This window comes from Dipodomys ordii, unplaced genomic scaffold (genome assembly GCF_000151885.1).
Source record: "Dipodomys ordii isolate 6190 unplaced genomic scaffold, Dord_2.0 Scaffold77, whole genome shotgun sequence".
NCBI lineage: Eukaryota > Metazoa > Chordata > Mammalia > Rodentia > Heteromyidae > Dipodomys > Dipodomys ordii.
The window spans coordinates 6272096-6294605 of NW_012267293.1; the positions used below are offsets into that span (position 1 = coordinate 6272096).

At 40.2% G+C, this 22510-nt stretch overlaps 1 protein-coding gene across 1 annotated transcript in view; it reads right to left on the reverse strand.

Annotated features, from left to right (window-relative positions):
- Positions 1–22510, reverse strand: part of Tulp4 (tubby like protein 4) — a 104607-nt gene that overhangs the window by 57955 nt on the left and 24142 nt on the right. Inside the window, exon 2 of the mRNA XM_013024536.1 lies at positions 2933–3061. Within this exon, the coding sequence (XP_012879990.1) occupies positions 2933–3061 (129 nt within the window). The remainder of the gene's footprint in view (positions 1–2932; positions 3062–22510) is intronic.

Here is a 22510-nt window from a genome sequence, read left to right on the forward strand (position 1 = left end):
CCACATAAGCAAAAAGAAAAAAGCTGGAAGTGGCGCTGTGGCTCAAGTGGTAGAGCACTAGCCTTGAGCTGAAGAGCTGAGGGACAATGCCCAGGCCCAGAGTTAAGGCACCACGACTGGCAAAAAAAAAAAAAAGGCCAAGAACCAACATTTAAGGGGCTAATTGGAGGCTGAGAGTCCCATGAACTTTCCTGCCCCAAGCTGGCTTGGAATCATGATCCTCAGATCTCACCCTCCTAAGAGCTAGGATTATAGGCATGAACTACCAGTGCCCAGATGAATTTTTCTCTTATACCTAATAATAAAACCATTTTCAGAACAAAGTTCTTACAAAGTGAGAGAAATGTCATTAAAAAAAATAAATCTAAGCACTTAGTTGGCTTGCTTCCAAGTTCCCCTTTTCTTTTATCCTGAGTAATGATGTAAAGTGTTCTTGCCATCCTAAATCTGAAGCCAAATCTCACTGAGTCACTGGACCGTACTATGGAAACTGTCTTCTGCTTTGGTAGTTTGAGAAAACAGCACTTTAGAGACCTGATGGACAACCTCACAGAAGTGTCTACTCCAGAGAAACCATAAACATCGCTCACTCTAGGCCTTCTACTTTGGGGATGACATACAGCTACTAGTCAGAGGGCCATGCTGAGTTAGAGCCTATGAGGCAATACTTGTACAGAATACTGAAGGAACTGGGATTATATGCAGTGACAGCTGCTACCTAAAAACAGAGGTAGAAGTACTTTGATCACAGAAGCTTCACAGTGAGGCAGAGGCCATTACTGTCCCTGTATTACATATAAGAATAAGCACAAAATGGGTGACATTTAAAAAAAAATGTACTCATTACCTGACTCATGTAACTTTAATCCCTCTGTACATTACCTTTATAAGAATAAAAAATAGAAAATAAATTTAAAGAATAAGCACAGAAAACTATGTACCGAAGTTTGAGAGTGAGATTTTTTTGACTTGTGCAATCTGATTCTAGAGCATGTGCTCTTGACCACAATACCCCTGCTTAAAGTGAAATGCACTTCTCACAGTGATAGGCATTACTACATTTGCAGCTTCTCTTTAAAAAGGCTGGTATTCCTTTTCCCACTCTGTGGAGGCATGCATGAAATCGATGCAGCTTTATCAGAGTCAGTATCATTGTTTACTCCACTAAATAGACCCACAAAGAATGTTCTGTTTTCACAGAGAGGTATGTTTGTCTTCCATGATGACTTCTGTGAGGCCTCAGCCTGCTAATACTCACTGATGATAATACAATGCCTTTATGCCTTGCAATTTTCGGCCACTTAACTAGCCTGTGTGTTTTAAACCTGAGAAGTTCATAGCTCAGTTAAGAAATAGGTAGGAAAGGGAAAAATGAGAATCCAGTCCCTTAGAAATAAATGGCAAGGCAATCAGGAAAATGATAGTGGAAGAGTTCAAATAGTTCAAGAAGCATTTCATCAATAAACATTCTCCGAGAACTCAGTTCCTCTTGTCATAGTTTTGCCAAATCCACAAGACAAGAACCACCTGCTGCCAGGCACTGGTGGCTGACGCCTGTAATCCTAGCTACTCAGGAGGCTGAAGTCTGAGGATCTTACTCAAAGTCAGCCCGGGCAGAAAAAGTCTGCAAGACTCTTTTTTAAAAACATTTTCCATGAGACTTTTATATCTAATTAACCACCAGAAAACCAGAAGTGGTGCTATGGCTCAAGTGGTAGAGTGCTTGCCTTGAGCTGAAGAGCTCAGGGATAGTACCCAGGCCCAGAGGTCAAGCCCCATGACTGACCCCCCCCAAAAAAAAGAACTACCTGCCCTGACATGTCCTAAAACATGTAAGAGGAGGCACGCCAAGTGGCCTACCCTCCCATTACAGGAGGACTACACCACAAGCCCACACAACCATGGAGTAGCTCTAGAAATAGCACAGTTTAGCAGGGTATCCATGGAGCAAGTGTTTTCTTCAGAGGGAAGACAACTTGTATCAGAAAAAGCTAAAATGACAACAGGTAGCTATACTAAGTGAAACCTGATAGAACAGTGTATTAAAAGCACTTCACTTGTGAAGAGTTCATGGAGCTTATGGAGCTCTCAGTGAGAAAAGTACAAAGATTATAGTACAGGGGAAATACCTTCTAAAAGGGAGCAAAAAAGGGATATGCCGGAAGCACTTCAGAGGATCCAAAGTTAACATGCAATCCCAACACTAACAACACATGATTCACAGCTCGCTTACACTGACAGAGTTCTCACAGCTGCAGCCTGTGAAGGTCTCCCATGCTCTCTCTAGTGACATAATCAAGATGGGTCAAAGGCAAGATTCTCATTTCTTTCTTTCTTCTTTATTTTGTTCCGAAAGTTTTGGGGAGGGCCAGGGGGCTCAAGTGGCAGAGTGCCTGCCTAGCAAGTGCAAGGTTGAGGTCAAAGTCTACTGCTGAAACAAAAATCAGAAAACAAAGAAAAAAAAAAAAAAGAAGGGCCAACAGCATTTGAGCTTGGTGCTCGGGTTCTGCCGATAGCTTCTGTAATCCTCACTACTTGGGAGGCTGTGACAGGGACAAATGTTTTGAGGCCAACCTGGGGGAAAAGCAGTTCATAAAACCCCCTTTCTTGATCAACAGCTGTATGTGGTACACATCTGGGAAACTAAAATAGGAAGACTGGTGTCTAGGTAAATATCTGAGTAGAAAGCAAAGAAGCCAGACCATCTAAAAAACAACCAGTGTAAACAATACCTGGAGACATGACTCAGCAGTAGAATAGCTGCCTATCAAGCATGAGGCCCTAAGTTCAAACTCCAGTAAGAGTGCAAGCAAGCAAGAAAGTGGTATTTTCAGTGCTTTTCAATGTTAATGCCGTTATTCTAGGGCACTTGGCCTTGTGCTCTCCATGCTGCAGTCTTTCATTGGCAGTAGTTTGCTGGCTACTTACTCACCTGAGCCCCTCGGTCATTGACCAGCTCTACAGACCATCTGCCTTCATACTGAATCCACACAAATATTCCTCCATCTGCATCACATGTAGCCAGCTTCTGGTATGGTTCATTCCACCTCACCAGTACCACCTAGAAAACCAATAGAAAAATATTTATTACAGGAAAGAAACCAGAACTAAATACAGAGTGTAGACAGTCACAACAACAGGCTGGGGAAGGATTAGTGGAGAATCAGATGGGAAAGTCTACACATAAGAGTCTCATGTGGATCCAGAAACACTGGATAATGCTTCCCAGAAAATAGGAGACATCTGGACCACTAATACAATATGAATACATGCATTGCCATAAAAACAGAGAATACATATGACTCAGTACCTGCCTCCCACAGGTGTACAATGATCCCACATATGCTGGTCCTATGTTTTTCAATTACAGTTATTTAATTTAGTACAGAAGAAGAATGGAGGTGATTCTTAATTTCATTTTCGTTCAGGAGTGGAAGTTTTTTCTCTATACTACACCTTATTTCTGAATAACATGGCCAAGTTGGAAAACATGTGGTTGAAATATCTACGTTATTCAGGATTTATCACAGCAACAATGTGAGTGTAAGAGCCTCGGGTGTACCATGGTGAGCATTCCATGAGGCTGTCCCCAGCTGGCCCATCTTAATGACTGTGATGAACTGGTTCAGTCAGACGTTTGGCACATTCTATGTTGCTAATGTTGAGGTGGAGGATATAAAGCACTCCCACTGCCTTCATTAAAATAAAAACTGAATGGGGAAGCCGGCACATTCACAGACATGTGGATACCACTGCCATGTGTTGATAAAAGAGGACAGTCTCCATTAGCAGGAGCACTCCTGCTATTCATCAAGGCATGAGCCCTGTTTCCTTACAGCATCCTGTACATAATAAGCTCATTATGACTTTTGTGCATAGGAGACAGCACTGTGAAGTTTCCAAATTCTCACATACGTCTGAAGTAGAAAATAAGTCTGAGGAATCACCACAAGGCCCGCACTCTTTGCACACCCACCTGTCTGTCCAAAGCATGCTTCATGTTTTCAAACCAACATACAAATCCCATAACTTCTCAAAGTTATGCAATGGATATACCTAATTTGGGGTCTCTGAATGTGCTGCCAGGTTACTAAAGAGTTAGGAGAAACCCCAAGAATGGTCTGCCTAAGCCACAATGCTCAACATTTTCAAGAAAACAATGATTGTTCTTCTAAAATGCTGTAAAAAAATTAAATGAAGCTGTGATCTTTGGAGACCTGCCAATCACGAGTTAAATCTCAGGTGTATCCCATCTTGAGCTCGCATCCCTTGTGCTTAGCTCATCTCTGCAGGTGCAATGCTGACACAATCCAGCATAGCTATCAGCTTGTAAACAGATCTATACCACTGAGGCAAAAGGACATCTTTAAATACTGACACAGCAAACTTGAATATATTTTGCCAATTATAATATGCAATTACCTTACAATTTTGTAAAATTATACTCTTGAACTATTAAAAACCATGTCCACTAGGTTATCTTAAACTTCCAAATGCATTTTAATAACACTGTCTGCCTATGATAGCCAGATACTGTTAGGTGCTAAGGACAGAGATGGCCAAATACTGTGCTCTATACAGAATTACAGAGCTAATGAACACAATAGAATTAAATTTTTCTTTAAAAAGCCAAATCAATGACAATGAATGTGTCACAAAATTGAAAATGTCTGAACATTCAGTAAGGCCAGCTTCATATATTCCTTTCAGATGCATCAGTGTTTTCGCATAAGAACTTCAATCTACAACTTGGATGCAGGTACAGTTTGGTCTCTACAGACCATCATTAGGCACAGAATCTCACACTTGTTTCCACTCTTCAGAATGGTGCCACAGAATAGCAGCCACAGAGTGGAACATGACAAACAAAAACATGATACTCATGACTAATTTTTAACTTATTTTCTTAAGTTAAAACAGTGAACGTTCAACTACTAGGAGCTTCTCTGTAAAATAGTATCTAACAATGAGGTGTCATATTTCAGAGGTTAGTTGTATCATTTCTACTCTTCTCTCCTCGATCATGTACTACCATGCATAGTTGCATATGTTGTTAACATCAACAACAAAATCCATCTTCTTCACAAAATTAGCTTGCACAATCACAGATGACAAAAACACAGAAGACCAGGCAAAAGGAAGTGGCGCTGTGGCTCAAGTGGTAGAGTGCTAGCCTTGAGCAGAAGAGTTCAGGGACAGCACTCAGGCCTTGAGCTCAAGCCCCATGACAACCACCACCACCAAAATAAATTTTTTTTTTAAGGCAAAGATACTTCTAAATGATTTCTAATACCAAATTATCTGAAGACAGATATCCTGTTAAACATTTGTCAAACAAAACTTCCACAGACTCTATTTCATCCTACTGTAATTCTTTTTTTTTTGGGTCCGGTCGTGGGGCCTGAACTCTGGGCCTGGGCACTGTCCCTCAGCTCTTCAGCTCAAGGCTAGCGCTCTACCACTGAGCCACAGTGCCACTTCCGGCTTTTTTCTTTTTTCTTATGTGGTGCTGAGGAATCGAACCCAGGGCCTCAGGCATGCAAGGCAAACACTCTACCACTGAGCCACCTTCCCAGCCCCGCTACTGTAATTCTTAATCAGATGAAATGCAATGTGATCTAGAAATGTGATTCCAATCAAGTTCTTCTTCACTTGGATTCTATCTAGCATAACCCAGCAGTAGAGAGTTAATGCCACTGAATTGGGGACGGAGTCCTTCCAATGATACTTGGTATAAAAATGAATTGGAACTAGAAATATTGTTTTCTTGGATTAATATTCATTCTCATTTCCCTTTCTGTCTACAGTGCATAGCTGCCTACCTTATCTCCCAAGCTTATTTCCTGTTCTCCAAATCCTTCCAGCCCACTTGGCAAACCTAAGACATACCAGAGTGCTGAGAGGTTACCAGCCAGGGGGACCATCTGGGTTCTTAGTCAGTAAGATTATGCCATAGAGTGCAATGGATCTGCCCAAACAGCCTATGGCACAGCTTCCTAGCTCTCTAAGGGAAAACAGGAATCTCATTTAGTCTAAGCAACAAAGAGCTTTCACATTTAGGATGTTAAAGTATGCGCTCTTCTACTAAGAAGCGGATGCGCTAGGTAGTGACCTATGCCTTCAGTTATCTTTCAATGCCAGCCAGTTATGCTCAGTCTATTATTTTAGTGGTATTGTTATCAATAAATATTTATTGAGAGCTACTAAAGGAAACTTGCAATAAAAACACAGGGCAGAATTGCTGAAAATCTATTTGCACTATAATCTACAATCTTGATGGTTAGCTTCATTTAATATGACTAGAATTGTTTTTTCTTTTTTCCCTTTTTTTTGTTGGTCATGGGTCTTGAACTCTGAGTCTGGGCGCTGGTCCCTGAGCTTTTCAGCTCAAGGCTAGCACTCTTATCACCTGAGCCACAGTGCCACTTCTGGTTTTCAGGTGGTTAAATGGAGGTCAGTCTCACGATGTTCCTGCCCAGGCTGGCTTTGACCCTCAATCCTCAGATCTCAGCTGCCTGAAATTACAGGCATGAGCCACCGGTGCCTGGCATGATTAGAATTATTTTCAAGAAGAGAAAAACAAGTGAAAGTAACTGAGGATGGTCATCTATTGAGGTAGAAAAACCCTCCAGATAATGTTAACATAGAATTCTCAGGAGACTACCATAATAAAAAGCCATATCACCAATGTTCAAAATGTTTCCTCAATCTAAAAAGAAGAAATTTGAATAAACATTAAATACTAGTTGAAAGGAATCCTTATGATTATCATCTCTCTGTAATTTATTCAAAACAACAGTAAGTTCGAATGTAAAGAAAAAAATAATGGCTAGTTTTTAAGATGCATTTAGATATTTTAACAAAACACCCAAAGCAACTTAAAACAGAGGATAGAAGACATTCAATGAAAACAATGGTTTTATAGAAGCTGCTCTCCATCAAGTGATAATGAAAAGCCACATGTGGAGGAGGGCAAGAAGTAAGTTCTGGTCTTGCTACATGCCTACCATCTGCTAGGCTGTGGGTAACCTGGGGACCTTGTTTTTGCCCTTGCCCCTCATCTACTAAGGAGGGGTGATTACAACACACCTTTGGCCATGTCATTGTGAAGAGCAGGAAAACAGGGATCAGAACACATGAGGAATTTCCTTATCCCTAGCCATAAAGGAAATGCAAATCAAAACAACTCTGAGATTCCATCTCTCTGCAGTTTAGATTGGCTAACATCATGAATTTGAACAACAAATTTTGGTGTGGTTGTGGGGGAAAAGGAACCCTACTGCACTGTTGTTGGGAATGTAAACTAACACAACCACTCTGGACAACAGTCTGGAGGTTCCTCAAAAAATTAAACCCAGCCAGACCACTCCTGGGCTTCTACCCAGAACATCACAACCCTGAATACCATAAAGACACTTGCATAACCATGTTCATTGCTGTACCATTTACAATAGCCAAACTATGGAAACAGCCCACATGCCCTACAATAGATAAGCGAATCAAAAAAAAAAAAAGGGATACCTATGGAATTTTACACAGCCATTAGAAAGAATATCAAGTCATTTGTAGAGAAATGAATGGACCTAGAATAAATCATATTAAGTGAGGTAAGCCAAGCTCAAGAGAGACAAATGGTGCATGTTTTCTCTCATATGTGAAAACTAGACCTAAAATATACAGGGACATAAGTTATACAGGCCTCTAGGCATTCACACACAATGAGACCAAAGTAGGGTAGTCTTAGGAGTGGAACACAAAGGAGCAATGCCTATGTGCCTATGATCATATCAAATAATATTTATTGACCCTCCCCCACGGTATAACCCCTGTTTTCACTGTATTAGATATTGGTATAATTTGGGGACGGAAAGGGAAAAAACAAATTGTTTAAATAGGGATACAGGTGGACCCACTGCAACAATGAAATGTACAAGATGCTATGTCGAAAAATGAACTTTACAACTTGGGAGCGGGTGGGGAGTGCTGCTATGGGAGGGCAGGGATGGTAGGGGAAACAAAAGAGGAGGCAACAATGCTTGATAAATGTACTCATTACCTTACTCATGTAATTGTAACCCCTCCGTATGGTATTTTCACAATAAAAAAAACTTAATAATAAAAAATATTTATTGAAATGAACTTCAGGAAATAGAAACAAGAAGTCTTTGCTGCAGTTTTTGTTTTCTTTTGTCTTGGTTGTTCTTCTGTCTTTGGAAAGGTGAGGGGGAGCACAGAAATGGAGGAACAAACGGTAAACAAATGTAGCAGTGGTAGTCACTAGATACTGTTGAAAATAAACTACACAATTTGTGGGCAGGAGTGGGAGAGAAAACTTGGGAGAAAGCAAGGGAAGGGGTAACATTATCCAAAAAGAAATGTACTCTTTACCTGACTTCTGTAACTGTGACCCCTTTGTACATCACCTTTATAACAATTTTTAAAATGTTTTAAAAAGAGGGGCTGGGAAGGTGGCTCAGTGGTAGAGCGCTTGCCTTGCATGCCTGAGGCCCTGGGTTCGATTCCCCAGCACCACATAAGCAAAAAGAAAAAAAGCCTGAAGTGGCGCTGTGGCTCAAGTAGTAGAGCGCTAGCCTTGAGCTGAAGAGCTGAGGGACAGCGCCCAAGCCCAGAGTTCAGGCCCCATGACCAGACCCCCAAAAAAAAATGTTTTTAAAAAAATGGTAAGAATGGTGGCAGGTACATGACAAACACACAATAACCAAGACCTCTATCTCATTAATCACTATTCTGTGAACCCAAAGTTCACAAAGATACCACAAGGTAGTTTCTAGACCCAACTTTTGTCACTTACACCCCCCCCTCCACCTCTGGCCTAGAAGACCAGCCTCACCACTTGCTCTCCATCTCCTCAGCATCAAGTATTTCTGCCCTTATGCCTAGGAAAGCTTTCCCAGGCCTCCTAAAAACTCCCTCTTGCAGTGACGATAGCACCTTCTATACATAGTCTGTTCATTCAAGACTGATTATCCCAATTTTCTCACTACAGTTTTCTCTTCTTTTGGTGTCGGTGCCCAGCACCAAGCAGCCAGCCAGGAAATCTTATTAAATTGAATTGCTCTGGTTAGATGATTAACTGTGTTTCTGTAGAATTCTACAATATGTCCTAGCTCTCAACAGTGAGATGCTAAAATTGGTTCAAATGAGATTTTCTTTTCAGTCACAGTTTGAGGCAAAATTCACATACCATACAATGCACTCAATGAAAGTGTACAATTCAGTGGGTTTTCTAGTACATTTAGAATTGTACAACCATTACAGAACATTTTAGAATATCATCAATACCTCTCCCCGCCCAAAGCCCTGTACTCTTTAGCTATCACTAAACTAGCCTCTTAATTTTCCACCCAGGGATCCATCTAGGTATCCACTGATACTTTATGTAAATGGAACCACATAATATGCCATCTTTTGTAAATCAATTATTTCACTTAGCATAATGTTTTCCAGGCATATTCATGTTGTTTCAGTATGACCAAATACTATTCCATAATATGGATGAACTTTTGTTTATCCATTCTTCAGATGATGAATATTTGGGTTGCTTCTACATTTGACTCTTAAACATTTGTGCACAAGTTTTTATATTTTCATATCTCTTTATTGGATCAAATGATAGATAAGTTTAACTGTGTATATGTGTGTGTATGTTCACACGTGCATATACCAGCTCTGATTATGAACTCAGGGCTTAGGGTACTGGATCTGAGTTTGGTTTTTGTTTTGTTTTTTTGCGCAAGGCTAGAGCTCTACAATTTGAGCCACATCTCTACTTCAGGCGTTTTAGTGGTTCACTGGAGATAAAGAACTTCAAGGAGCCCATCCTTGTGGCTTATACCTGTAATCATAGCTACTCAGAAGGTTGAGATCTGAGGATCATGGTTCAAAGCCAGCCCGGGGAACAAAAGTCCATCTGTGAGATTCTTTTTTTGTTGTTGCTGCTGGTCATGGGTCTTAACTCTGGGCTTGGGCGCTGTCCCTGCGCTTTTCAGTTCAAGGCGAGCGCTCTACCACTTGCGCCACAGCACCACTTTTGGTTTTCTAGTGGTTTTTATTGGAGATAAGAGTCTCACAGACTTTCCTGCCTGGGCTGGCTTTGACCCACAATCCTCAGATCTCAGTCTCCGGAGTAGCTAGGATTACAGGCGTGAGCCACCAGCACCTGGCTCATCTGTGAGATTCTTTATCTCCAATAAACTACTTAGAAAAGGCTAAAAGTGGCATTGTGATTCAAGTCGTAGAGCACCAACCTAGAGCATTAAAGAAGCTTAGAACACAAGGCCCAGGGACCAGCAAACAAACAAACCTCAAAGATTTTTATGATACTGGGCTTTCCTACCTGGGCCGGTTTAGAACCGTGATCCTCAGATCTCAACCTCCTGAGTTAGCTAGGATTACAGGTATGAGCCAAGAGCCCTCCCCCCACCTCCCCACCCCGCCAGTTTATATTTAACTTTTTTTTTTTTTTTTGTCAGTCATGGGGCCTGAACTCTGGGCCTGGGTGCTGTCCCTCAGCTCTTCAGCTCAAGGCTAGCGCTCTACCACTTGAGCCACAGCGCCACTTCCAGCTTTTTTCCTTTTGCTTATTTGGTGCTGACGAATTGAACCCAGGGCTTCAGGCATGCAAGGCAAGCACTCTACCACTGAGCCACCTTCCCAGCCCCTCTATGTGGCAATTTGACTGGTCATCTTTGGATTTCAGAGCAACACATTCCTTATCAGAATGTATTTACTCCAGCATATTTACTGAGTGACCCCCTCCAAAACTGTTCCTTCTGAGTGTGGCCCAGAAGAAGAGAAGGCTGCGCAACAGTCCAGGCTGCCGTATAAGCTGCTCTGCCATACAGCTACAAAGTCTAGCAGAATCCGTGTGCAATACCCAGCAATATCCAGGCAGGAAAGCCCTGGGGTCACTAAGAGCTAGGCTTTAGGAGTCTTTTTTTTTCAACTTATAAAGTTTAAAGCAGCTCAAAGGAATTTTACTAAACTTATCTTTATAATATCCTTGGGAGCCTTTCTAACATTCATATAAATCAGGGTGCATTTTGCATATAAGACAACAAACACAAAAGTTTTATCTAGAACCTTCCATTTCTTACTTATAGAACTAGCACTTAGATTTATGCTACTAAACAGCAGTCACAACATGTTCAATCTTATTAAGGTTCAGATTTGAAACATCTCACAAAAACCAGGTGGTCATTCAAAGTGATAAAGGAGCTATCTACATTTAAAAAATAAAAGAAAGAGAATGAAAAGGTATGTCTCCTCTACTATGCTGATTGCAAGTAGAATACTAATCAGAAGAAGGAAAGGTACGAGAGCCACAGGCCAAGTAAGTCACAAGCTCAGACAAGTGATCAGTAGGTCATCGAAAGCTGACTCACAGGCTGGTCATGATTCCTCCTGCCTGTAATTTTAGTACTAAGGAGGTGGAGACCACAATTCAAGGCTAGCTTATTTCCTCCCTTCCCCTACCCCAAAAGTTAGCAAACCCCTCATATGAAAAAAAATGCCATGAGTAGTGTTGTGTATCTGTGATCTTGGCTAGGCAGTAGGTCATAGGCAGAAGAATTATAAGACAGGCATCAGGCAAAAGCTTGAGACCTTACATGAAAAAAGTAACTAAAGCAAAAAAGGCATGAAGGTATAGCTTAAATAATAGAATGCTTGCCTAGCAAGTGCAAGGATCTGAGTTCAAACCCCAGGAACCCTGTTCTCCCCCAGGAAAACAGGCCCAACTGGCCAGGGCTGGCTAGAACTCCATCCCACACAGGTCCTCTGCAGAGACTCCAGAGGAAGAGGCTCGGCGTGGTCCATTTTTTGTCACTAACCACTAACATTTACTTTCACTGTTTGGATTGTGAATCACTTTACACTTTGGCTCAGAACAGGTTCAAAACATAAAAACAAACACATTCACTATGTTTTATGCAACTCTTGAGAACTGCCAGGAGAAAACTGCTTCATAAAAGATCAACTGGGAACTGTCTGCAGGTTATAACTTTGCAACCCAGAGGCTTTATTTTCTGTGGCTCCAGTGCATAGTCTGTACCAGGTTGGCCTACATTAGTGGTTCTGTGTTGAAGGACTGAAATATCATCACTCTTTAAAGTTATTTGTTATGATGTCAATAAAAATGTGAAAAATAAACAGAAATTATAGGAAGGGAAAGACTTTGTCTTTCTCATCACATTCAATTATGATTCTTTTCATATTATGAAAAGCTCAACATTAAATTCTAGAGTACTCTAAACCATTACCAATATGACAAACCATTTCCAGCCAATTCAACTGTTTACTAAAGTACTGTTGTCTAGACTACAAGACTAATAAGCAATAATACAGGGATACATTATAATTAAAATATAAAAGAGATACTAGAGATGCCTTAAGTATTTCTGACATTGATAAGAAGTGACCATGTGCCAGATACCATACTAGTGCCAAGGACACAGCTAAATATGGCACTTGATCACACACCCAACAAGTGCTCAGGATAGGATGAAACAGGCAGGTGAGTAATGAGCTCAGTGCAATGCCCAAGGTAATTGCCAAGTGCCCTAGAGCAGTGTAGAGTATCATGAGCTCCCCAAGAAAGAAAGGAATTTTTCTGCAAACGTCAGAGAAGGGAGAACTTTAGCACTCCACACTAGAATGCAAACTACTCAAAAATTCCTTTAATAGTCCCACAACTTCCTTTCTGTCATCCACATTTGCTTTTAGTTAGGTCTATTTATTAAAACTCAGTTTTTTCTTACAGTACTGAAGGACTCATTCTTCCTTCACATCTGCAGTCTGTTGGAGATGCACAGTGATATTTTTTTCAAAAGGAATGATCAAAGCCAGAAGTGAACTGTAAAATCAGGAGTCAATTGTATTTTCTTATCAGTAGTATCAAAAATAGGACATGTTATTCACTAGGCAACTTCAGTTAGTTATATAGCTTCTATAAAGGCGCTACTGAACCTCAATGTCTTCACCTGTATACCGATCCTGTTCTTAACTACCAGTATTGTTGCAAAAAGTAAGCTTTTAAAAGACTGTAGTGATGACAATCTTTGTAGATGAACATTTCCAGCTTTTCACGTATATCACTGTACTTAATCCTTCTGCAAAATCTCAATAAGGTAATTAGGACAATCGCTTTTATATATAACTAAAAAAGCTTACAGATGCCCATAAACTTGCCCCAAATCTCCTCAAAAGAAGAGACACAGCCAGGAACCAGCCCTTATGTTGACCAGACCCCAAAGCCTGTGCTCTGAACTGCCTTCTTATAGGCTAGCCTCTATACAGGACAGGCCCCAAGAAACATGAATGACCACTATTACTGAGTGGCATGTTTTCCAGATAGTCTTGAGAAATCCTCAACTAAGACAGCACCTGGCCATTCCAATCCCATTCTGCATTTTCGTCATCATTCAAAAGTTGAGTTCCTTCCTTTCTGTCAAGCCTGCATTGTATCATCCCTGTCTCCTGGATCCATCACACAATACTCTCCTTCTCTTCCCACCTTCTTGCTGGCTGGATCTGAAATCCCACCTGACAAGTGTGTATCCTCAGGCATCTGTCCTCTGCATGTTCAAAGAACAGCCTGCCCAGAAATGACATACATATCAAGACAGCATCTAAAGCCAGTGTCTGCTGACTCTGATCCTAAGCTCTTTCTGCCACACTATATTTCTTATTTTAATCAAAATCAGTGTCTGTGGGCTATAGTCAATTCTATGGCACAACCTTTTGGGCACCAAGACAGAATTCCTTATAGACATGCACTGCATAATGCAGCCAGGTACAACAGATTAGCAGTAAGAATGGTCCTACACTTTTTTGCCTAGAATGAGCTGTCACAATAAACCAACCTGATTTTGATATATTGAGTCAGTATTGCAATCCTGATGAGTAAAGAGATAGAAAGTCAACAGTTGATCATTTATTTTTCTATATTCTTGATTGTTACTGAGTGGTACAATCAGATAGATTCGTAACAGCAACACACTAAGGCAGATGAGAACAACTCCTTTCCAGATGAAAGTTTATTTTAGTCAACTAACTCTTAACTCAAAAACCTGTCTTTGGGGTTGGGTATATAATAATATGGACTTAAGTTCAGAATTTTGTTGTTGGTCATGGGGCCTGATCTCTGGGCCTGGGCGCTGTCCCTCAGCTCTTCAGCTCAAGGCTAGCGCTCTACCACGTGAGCCACAGCACCACTTTCGGCTTTTTCTGCTTATGTGGTGCTGAGGAATAAAACCCAGGGCCTCATCCATGCAAGGCAAGCACTCTACCATTGAGCCACCTTACCAGCTCCAAGTTAAGAATTTTTTACTTTTTATTTATTTTTTATTGTGAAAATACCGTTCAGAGGGGTTACAATTACATGGGCAAGGTAATGAGTACATATCTTATCAAGCATTGTTGCCTCCTCCTTTGTTTCCCCTTCCCATCTCTTCTCTCCCCCCTCCCTCCCCCCACAAACCGGCCAAAGTTGTAAAGTTCATTTTTTGACATAACGACTTGTACATCTCATTGTTGCAATGGTTCCACCTGTATCCCTATTTAAACGGTTTGTTTTTGCCCTTCCCCTCCACAACTTATACCAACATCAAATACAATGAAAGCAGGGGTTATACCATGGGGAAGGGCCAAGTTGAGAACTTTTAAAGCTGCTTCTGGGAATTTTTCCTAGCAGATCATTTGATCTGTGATCACTTTGCATTATGCACATAACAAATATTTATTTGATGATCCTTTGAGTATCCTCTGAACCAACAACCACCTCAATCCTGCAAACTTAAGAACATCTTGTTCCCAATGTCCTTCAACTACAACCACATTCAATCCAGACAGACACATTAGACTCATGTGGAGTCATTATTATAATGCCATCTCAACCCAGTTTATAGACAGCTGGACACTCTCTTGTCAAATAATTCAAATAACTGGCTTGAAAAAAGCATCAACCAATACCAAGTTTTTAAATAAAAATTAGGTTTCTAGCAAGGTACGATGCTATCGATCTACAGATTCACCTACTTGGGTGGCTGAGGGAAGAAGATTGAATTCAAGACAAATTTCTGAATCAATTAACTTGTTACAATACATACCAATATATACTAATAATACACTACAGGAATAAAAAGAAATTAAAAGAATAGGCTTTATATGCTAGAAAACTCAGCATTTAGACTACCGGAGATAACTGAGGAGGGTAGTATAGATTTCATAAGACTCCATTAGTCTCCCCATCTCATCAACGGGACTTCAGTAGCTACTGAAAGACCCACTTCTCCTTTATCCAGTCTTAGGATAATGTCTGCTTCTTTGGCATAAAACCTTGGCCATTTGTTTCTTTACAACTTCAACATGTTCTCTGACTTATTTCATTCTAAAATGGCTTGAAAACCACACTGTTACAGAGGACAATTACTGCCCTTGGGAGTCTTGGGGTGGGGAGGACATCATCAAATGTGTCCATGGAATCATCCCTGCTACAAGCACACACTAAATTGCAGAGATCACAAGTCTCCTCTGCTGAGCAGCAGTTACTACTCTACTCTCCCCTCATGCTTGAGGAGACTCAGACTTTGGGGTCCAGGAAGATGCTCAGCTTGATATTCACACTCAGAATGATCTGCAGTGTTCTTCTGCATCCCTAAAGGCCTTTTACATCCAGTTCAAAAGCACAGCTCCCAGATAGACTGTCGAACCACCCAATATCTCCATTCTAGGTATAGGTAAATTTGCTATTCATTTTAGAAGCTTAATGGCGCAATTCTATCCACTTTTATCGATTTCATCTCCTTACAATAATCTGTGACTTTGAACATAAACAACTACCTCCATTCATACATGTAATATATGGCTAAATATGTACATCATTAATACATACAACTTTTATCATTTTGTTGTAATCATCCCAACAGCACAATTAAGACAGAATCCTCAGCATGGAAGGTAATCTACAGCACAAAACTAGACACAAGATTTCATTGAACTTACACAGTATAGCAATACTTTCCTCAAGATTGAAACCTACTGGCATGTACACAGGGTGGGTAGTGGTTTTCTAAGTAAGAGTGGGATGACAGAGACAAGAATGAATTTGGGTCCAGGTCATGCACATTAATGGCCATGGGACCTTAAGCTAAGCAAAGTGGATTGGTTTTGGCCTTCAATTAAATGAGCTTCCAGCAAACACTTCTTATAACCCACTAGTAGCAAAATTGGCAATGTTCTGGATCCTTGATCCTGAGTTCTCATTCTGTTTTTGGCAAAGCATCTTTTTTTTTTTTACATAAAGATTAATAGCATTTGTTATATTGGTTGACTAAACTTACATAAAAATGATATTGCTCTAATTAATATAATCAACCCTTGATGTAATGACATCTTAATTGTTCAAGAAATTCCTAAGTTAATGATCCCTGAACTTCATGGCTTACAAAAGGATCCTCAGTGATGAGATGGGCCCTGCCATCCGAGCAGGCTTACACTATGCCATGTTATCAGTGATGAGATGGGCCCTGCCATCTGAGCAGGCTTATACTATGCCATGTTATCGAAAGTAACTTATTTCACCCTTACTGCACACCTCTAAGGTAGATTTCATCTATTCACTACCATCATTTCAGAAGTGAGAAGCTGGCTCAAAGGCTCCCTGAACAGACAGGTGTATATATACAAGATCTGGAGGCTTTTGAAGAACATGGGACATCATAGGACCCACATACCAAAAGTGATAACTCCACCTCCTCTCCACAGCCCTGCTGTATTGTAGGTATGTACCACATGAGAATCTATGACATCAGAAATAAAATGAAATTGTGTTCACTACCTGAAAAAAGATGTCTACTAAGGAAGAGATAAATAATAATTATGTTGACCATAATTACATGTGATGGTTCCAAATCTATGCAAATGCAAATTATTGAGGCAGTTCATTGTACTTGAACATTCATAATATGAACTTTCAGAAATATAGATGAATACATAAAAGTACTTATAATGTGAGCTGTCAGAAACATAAAACTACATTACTCATTTATGTGAATAAATATAGCTAAACTGATCTTCTTGACCGGTAGCTATTTACTTCTACTGGTCAGAATAACGAGTCCACCTTCCAAACAGGTCATGAATTCAGTCAATTTCACCCCACAACTCTAAACCATTAAGCCCATAAAGGAAAAAAGAAAACACAGAGTTCCATGTGTGGAATGAGTCCATCATCACTTGATTTTTTTAAGATATAAAATTTTTAGATATAAAAATATATTAAAATAAAAAATTAGATATAGAATCTCTGAAAACTGAGTATTTTCCACCAATTTATTCAATAACAAATCCTAAACTGACTGGACCCCACAATTTTTCTTGAAGAGTTACAAAGCTCAACCAAGCCTCTGTCTACCATGTTTACTGAGCTTTGATACACTGTTGTTTGATGACAGGAGCTTTTTAGGCTTTATGGTATGTTCTAAAATACAAGGTGCTCAGTATTCAGGAACAACTTCAAATACAATTACAGTGCTGTATCATAGATACCCTATTTTGAAAGGGGAAAACCCACAGTCAAGTAAAAAAATATTTTCTTGCCTGGAGCCATCTTCCTCAAACCACCTAAATAAGAGCAAAATGTCAAGGTCAACATACCTCAACTTTGTGAAGGTGGGTAAGCCTGCTGGGCCCCTCCACCTGTTACAGGCAGTGTGCCACCTCGGTCCAGGCCATATCTGTCTGCCACACTGCCAAGAGTCCCCAGGAAAGGACAATAAATCTAGGAACTTTTTTTCACGGCAGCATAAATTTATAATTAGGTCATAATAATAACATAAATTTGAGAGACAAGTGAGAAACATCTATTACAGAACAGATCACACATAGTACACAACAGGACAGACATGTGTTCTCATCGGGTACCTATGGCCCATCTGCCAATATTGTGATGATTCAGATGACAATGCAAGGCAGACTGGTAGTACATGTTTCAAAAGTGTTAACCCACTGTGGAGAAACTATAGCACTCTGGAGAGGATGAAATGAGATTCAATGAGATAAGGCCCCATGATGGTTACGTTGATGACCTAGTCTCTGATGACTGATGATGACATTGTCTGAGTTCTTTGTTGACACAGACAATAACTACAATCAAATTTTCACCCACATGTTCCCAATTAACAACCCTCACAAAAACTGAATCTCAGATGAGTATTAAGGAAGTTACAGTGCATAGAAAAGACTTCAAAAATTGATAACAGGAATGTTAAAATTTGTTCCAAAACCAAGATACAATATTAGGACAGCACAGGCTGGGAAGGTGGCTCAATGAGTGGTAGAGTGCTTGCCCTGCAAGCATGAGGCCCTGGGTTCGATCCCTCAGCACCACGTAAGCAGAAAAAGCCAGAAGTGTGCTGTGGCTCAAGAGGTAGAGACTAGCATTGAGCTGAAGAGCTGAGGGACAGCGCCCAGGCCCAGAGTTCAGGCCCCATGACTAGCAAAAAAAAAAAAAATTAGGACAGCAATCAAAGTGAAATAATTGGGCTACTGGTGACAATAAAGCTTAGTGGTCTAACATCTACAAATGACAACTACAAAGAAAAGCTGATACAGTTTCAATCTTTTTTTTTTACAGTGTCCATCTTTCCAAGAAAATGGACAAGTGATTATTGAAAATAAAAAAGCAAATTAGTTTGTGGCGATGTGTTAGCAGTTTAAAAAAATCTGGAATATCATTACAGCTCTGAACACACTAAACTCATTAAGTTGGGAGGCCAAATACATCCGGACAAAATCAGTGCCCTTCATTGCCATTTGGAACCAGAAGAAGTTGTTTCATCAGGCCTCACTGTGACACAGACAACAATATTCTGAAAAGTTATGTAGCGAGGAACTTAATTACAAAGAACGTGAGGAAGGGTTTGCAAAAGAATGCATGGTGGATACTGTGGAGTTGACAGCACCAAAGTAAAATCTTTTCAGTTTTTCATGGTTAGTTCATAATGAAGAACCCTGGCAGTTCACATTACTGACGACACAAGATACTGAAAAAACATTGAAGGATTCTGTAGATGATTTACAATTTCTCTCTCTGGCTTATGATGAGACAACAGCTATAACAAATATTGTCCAATTGGCCATTTTCAATCATGGGGTAATGCAGAGTTTGACACACAAGAGAAACTGCTATTCTGGAAGCCATGTATGTGTGCCACTGTAAGAGGTTTTGTTTTTTGTTCTACAGACTTGTGTTATCAATGAAAAAACTTGAGCTTACATTTAAAAAGTTAAGTGGTCTCACTACAGATGGGAGTGCCAGGCTATAGATGGCTGTCAGCTACAGCTGGCTTACAAAAAGGGTCAATTGTTGCTGGGCGCTGGTGGTTCACGCCTGAAATCCTAGCTACTCAAGACACTGAGATCTGAGAATCACGGTTCAAAACCAGCCCAGGCCTTCAGTCTATGAGACTCTTATCTCCAAGTAACCTGGTGGTTACTCGGACAGCACCCAGGCTCTGAGTTCAAGTCCCATGACTGACAAAAAAAAAAAAGTCAATTGCCTCTGTCAAGAAAGAACTGAATGAATCACCTCATTTTTTTTTCTGCCTGTCCTGGGGCTTGAACTCAGGCTTGGGCACTGTCCCTGAACTTCTTTTGCTCAAGGCTAGCACTCTACCACTTGAGCCACAGAGCCACTTCTTCCTTTTTCTATTTATTGGTACTGAACTTAGGGCTTCATGCATACTAGGCAAGCAATCTACCAGCCCAAGAAAGAACTGAATGAATCACCTCATTCTTAATCCAAGCAATTAAATTAAATGTCACTGCATCATACATCAAGAAAGTCTCTGTGCAGTCATAATGGCTCAACAATGTGATGTCAACATTAGTGTCATACATAGATTTTTGTTAAAAGCAGTGTTAATTTAAGGAGCTGCTGAGTGATCTTGACTCTAAGTACAGTGATCATGTTTACAAGTGTGAAATGTGGTGGTTAAGTCACAGGAACATGCTCATGAGGTTTTAGGAACTGCAGGATGAAGTCAAGCAGTTCATAGAGATGAAAGGAAAACCTGTTAGGAAACTCAATGATTGCAAATGGCTGTGTGACCTAGAATTCATGGTAGAGAAATTACCAAATACCTTTCAGAGCTGAATGTCAAGCTGCCAGGCCTCAACCAGCTTCTCAGCAACCTACTTTCCAATGTGAAATCATTTTAAGCTAAGTTAAAGTTGGGGAAAGTGCAACTGAAAGGAGTAACAGTGTACCTCCCCACTCTGGAAGGACAAAAGCCTTCTATGACACTTGAATATGATGATAAATGTGCAAAACTAATGGAAGCACTTAATGGAAGATTTGGGGATGTAAAAGGTAAACAAATAGAATTGAGTATCTTTGCTACACCTTTCAATATGGAACCAGCTAAGGTGCTTGATAACCTACAACACAAGATCATTCAACTGAAAAGCAATGATGTGTTGAAAGCTAGGTACCATTTCTCATTGCCTGGGTTCTATAAATGTTACATAAGCAAATGATGAATTCCCTATTTTGCAGAGACTTGCACTGATATATTTGGAACAACTTACTATTGTCAGCAGTTCTTTTCAAAACATTATAGAGTATACTGCACTCCAGACTCACCAAGACAAACCTGGAAAAGCAGTTATAATTAGCAACATCATTTCAGCCATCATATTAAGGCTGTTATTTAAGTGTCTGGCCAAATATAACAGGCTAATTTTTAAACTGATAACTTTGTATGGTCTGAAAATTATCCAAATGGCCCTTTTTAAGTCTAAGATAGAAATACATTTCTGTGATGAAACTCAGGGCAAATTGGAAACATGGCCACAGATTCACCTTCTGCCTTACAATGTGAGTTTGCAGCTCTTCCCATCAGGAATTGGGATCTATTTCTCCATCTCTTGAAACCTGGCTTTGGCCAAAAGAATGGTACGGAAAAGAGGTGATGCCAGTGCCAAGGCTAAGATGTGAGAGACCTTAAATATTTGTGCACTCTTAGAATCCTGTCCAGCTTCCATGAAACAAGAACAGGCTCATCTGCTGGTAAAGAGAGACATATGGTTTGGTTACCCTGACTTTCACAACGACAGCTTGCCATCTTGTAGCTGACTGGCAGCTAATTAGAGATACATGACTGAATCTACTAAGATCAGAAGTGCCGCCTAGCTCAGCCTAGGTCCATCTTGAGCTAAATAAAGTTGTTTCAAGTATTAAGTTTTGGGATGGTTTGCTGTGCTACTGTATATAACAAACATTACAAAATTTAACTCTATGGGTTTTAAAATGCCCTAGCACACAGAAGGCCTTCAATAAACTTTTTATGCCATTCCAAATACGGGCATGCCAGAACTGTCCACCTCACTAGATTGCATAACAGGGATCCTATTATGTCCATTATCATATTCTCAACACCCAGCACAGTCTAGCACTAATGCAGAAGCTCAATATTTTTAATTAAGCTAAATGTCATGTGAAGATTTACAAAATCTGTTCTTCTAGGGTGAAGTCCTTTTGTATTTTCAAATACAATACCCTGTAATTAAACTTAGCATTAACCCTACTGAGTAGCTAGCATTTACCCTGAGTAGCTAGGATTACAGGTGTGAGCCACTAGTACCCAGCAACTCTGCTTTTCTAAGTATCTGCCTCATCATCTGCAAAAATAATTGGGATAAGAAGAGCTTCCTTGAGTAACATCTCTGAGGTTTAAAAGCAATAGTTCATGTTATGTCCTCAGCATAAAACTTGGCATAAAAAAGCCATGTTCCTGCTGGAGTTACTATTACCCATTTGCTTTTCTCCTTTCAATTAAATACAAGTTATTTTAGCCATGGTGATGTTATTTTGTGGATAAAACAGGGCTGAGCATGTAGTACAAACATGCTATGTACTTCCTTATCAGAGTAATTATACTGTACAAGAACCTCTGAGGGCTTCCCACTGCTCATTACAATTACTCTTTTTTGCACTAGTAATAATAATTTTAAAAATCTTAAGGAGGCTGAAGCAGAAAGACCACAGAAGCCCAGAATTTCAATATCAATACCAGCCTAAACAATTCAGAAAGATGCTGTCTCAAAAAAACCAACAATGAATGAACAAACAAAACAAACCCACAAAACAAAAACTTACCATCTCATCCCACACATATTATTTAATATCATGTATCAACAGGAAGGCATCTAGATGCAACAGAATCATGAGTAACAGCAGCTCAGACAAGTATAGGCTTTACTTTTCCACAAAACTGGAAGTCTAGAGCCAGGCAGATATTCTCATTTGTATATGGCTGCCAAACAACCAGAGTCAGACTCTCCTGTTCTCCCAGCCCCTCCTCCATGGCCTCCTAGCCACACCTTATAAACTAAGTATCTGGGCAATGCTTGTCATGCTTACATTGGCCAGTCAGCTTCTTGCTGTTATCTCATCCATGTCTCACAAGGAGCTGAGTAAACAAGCAGT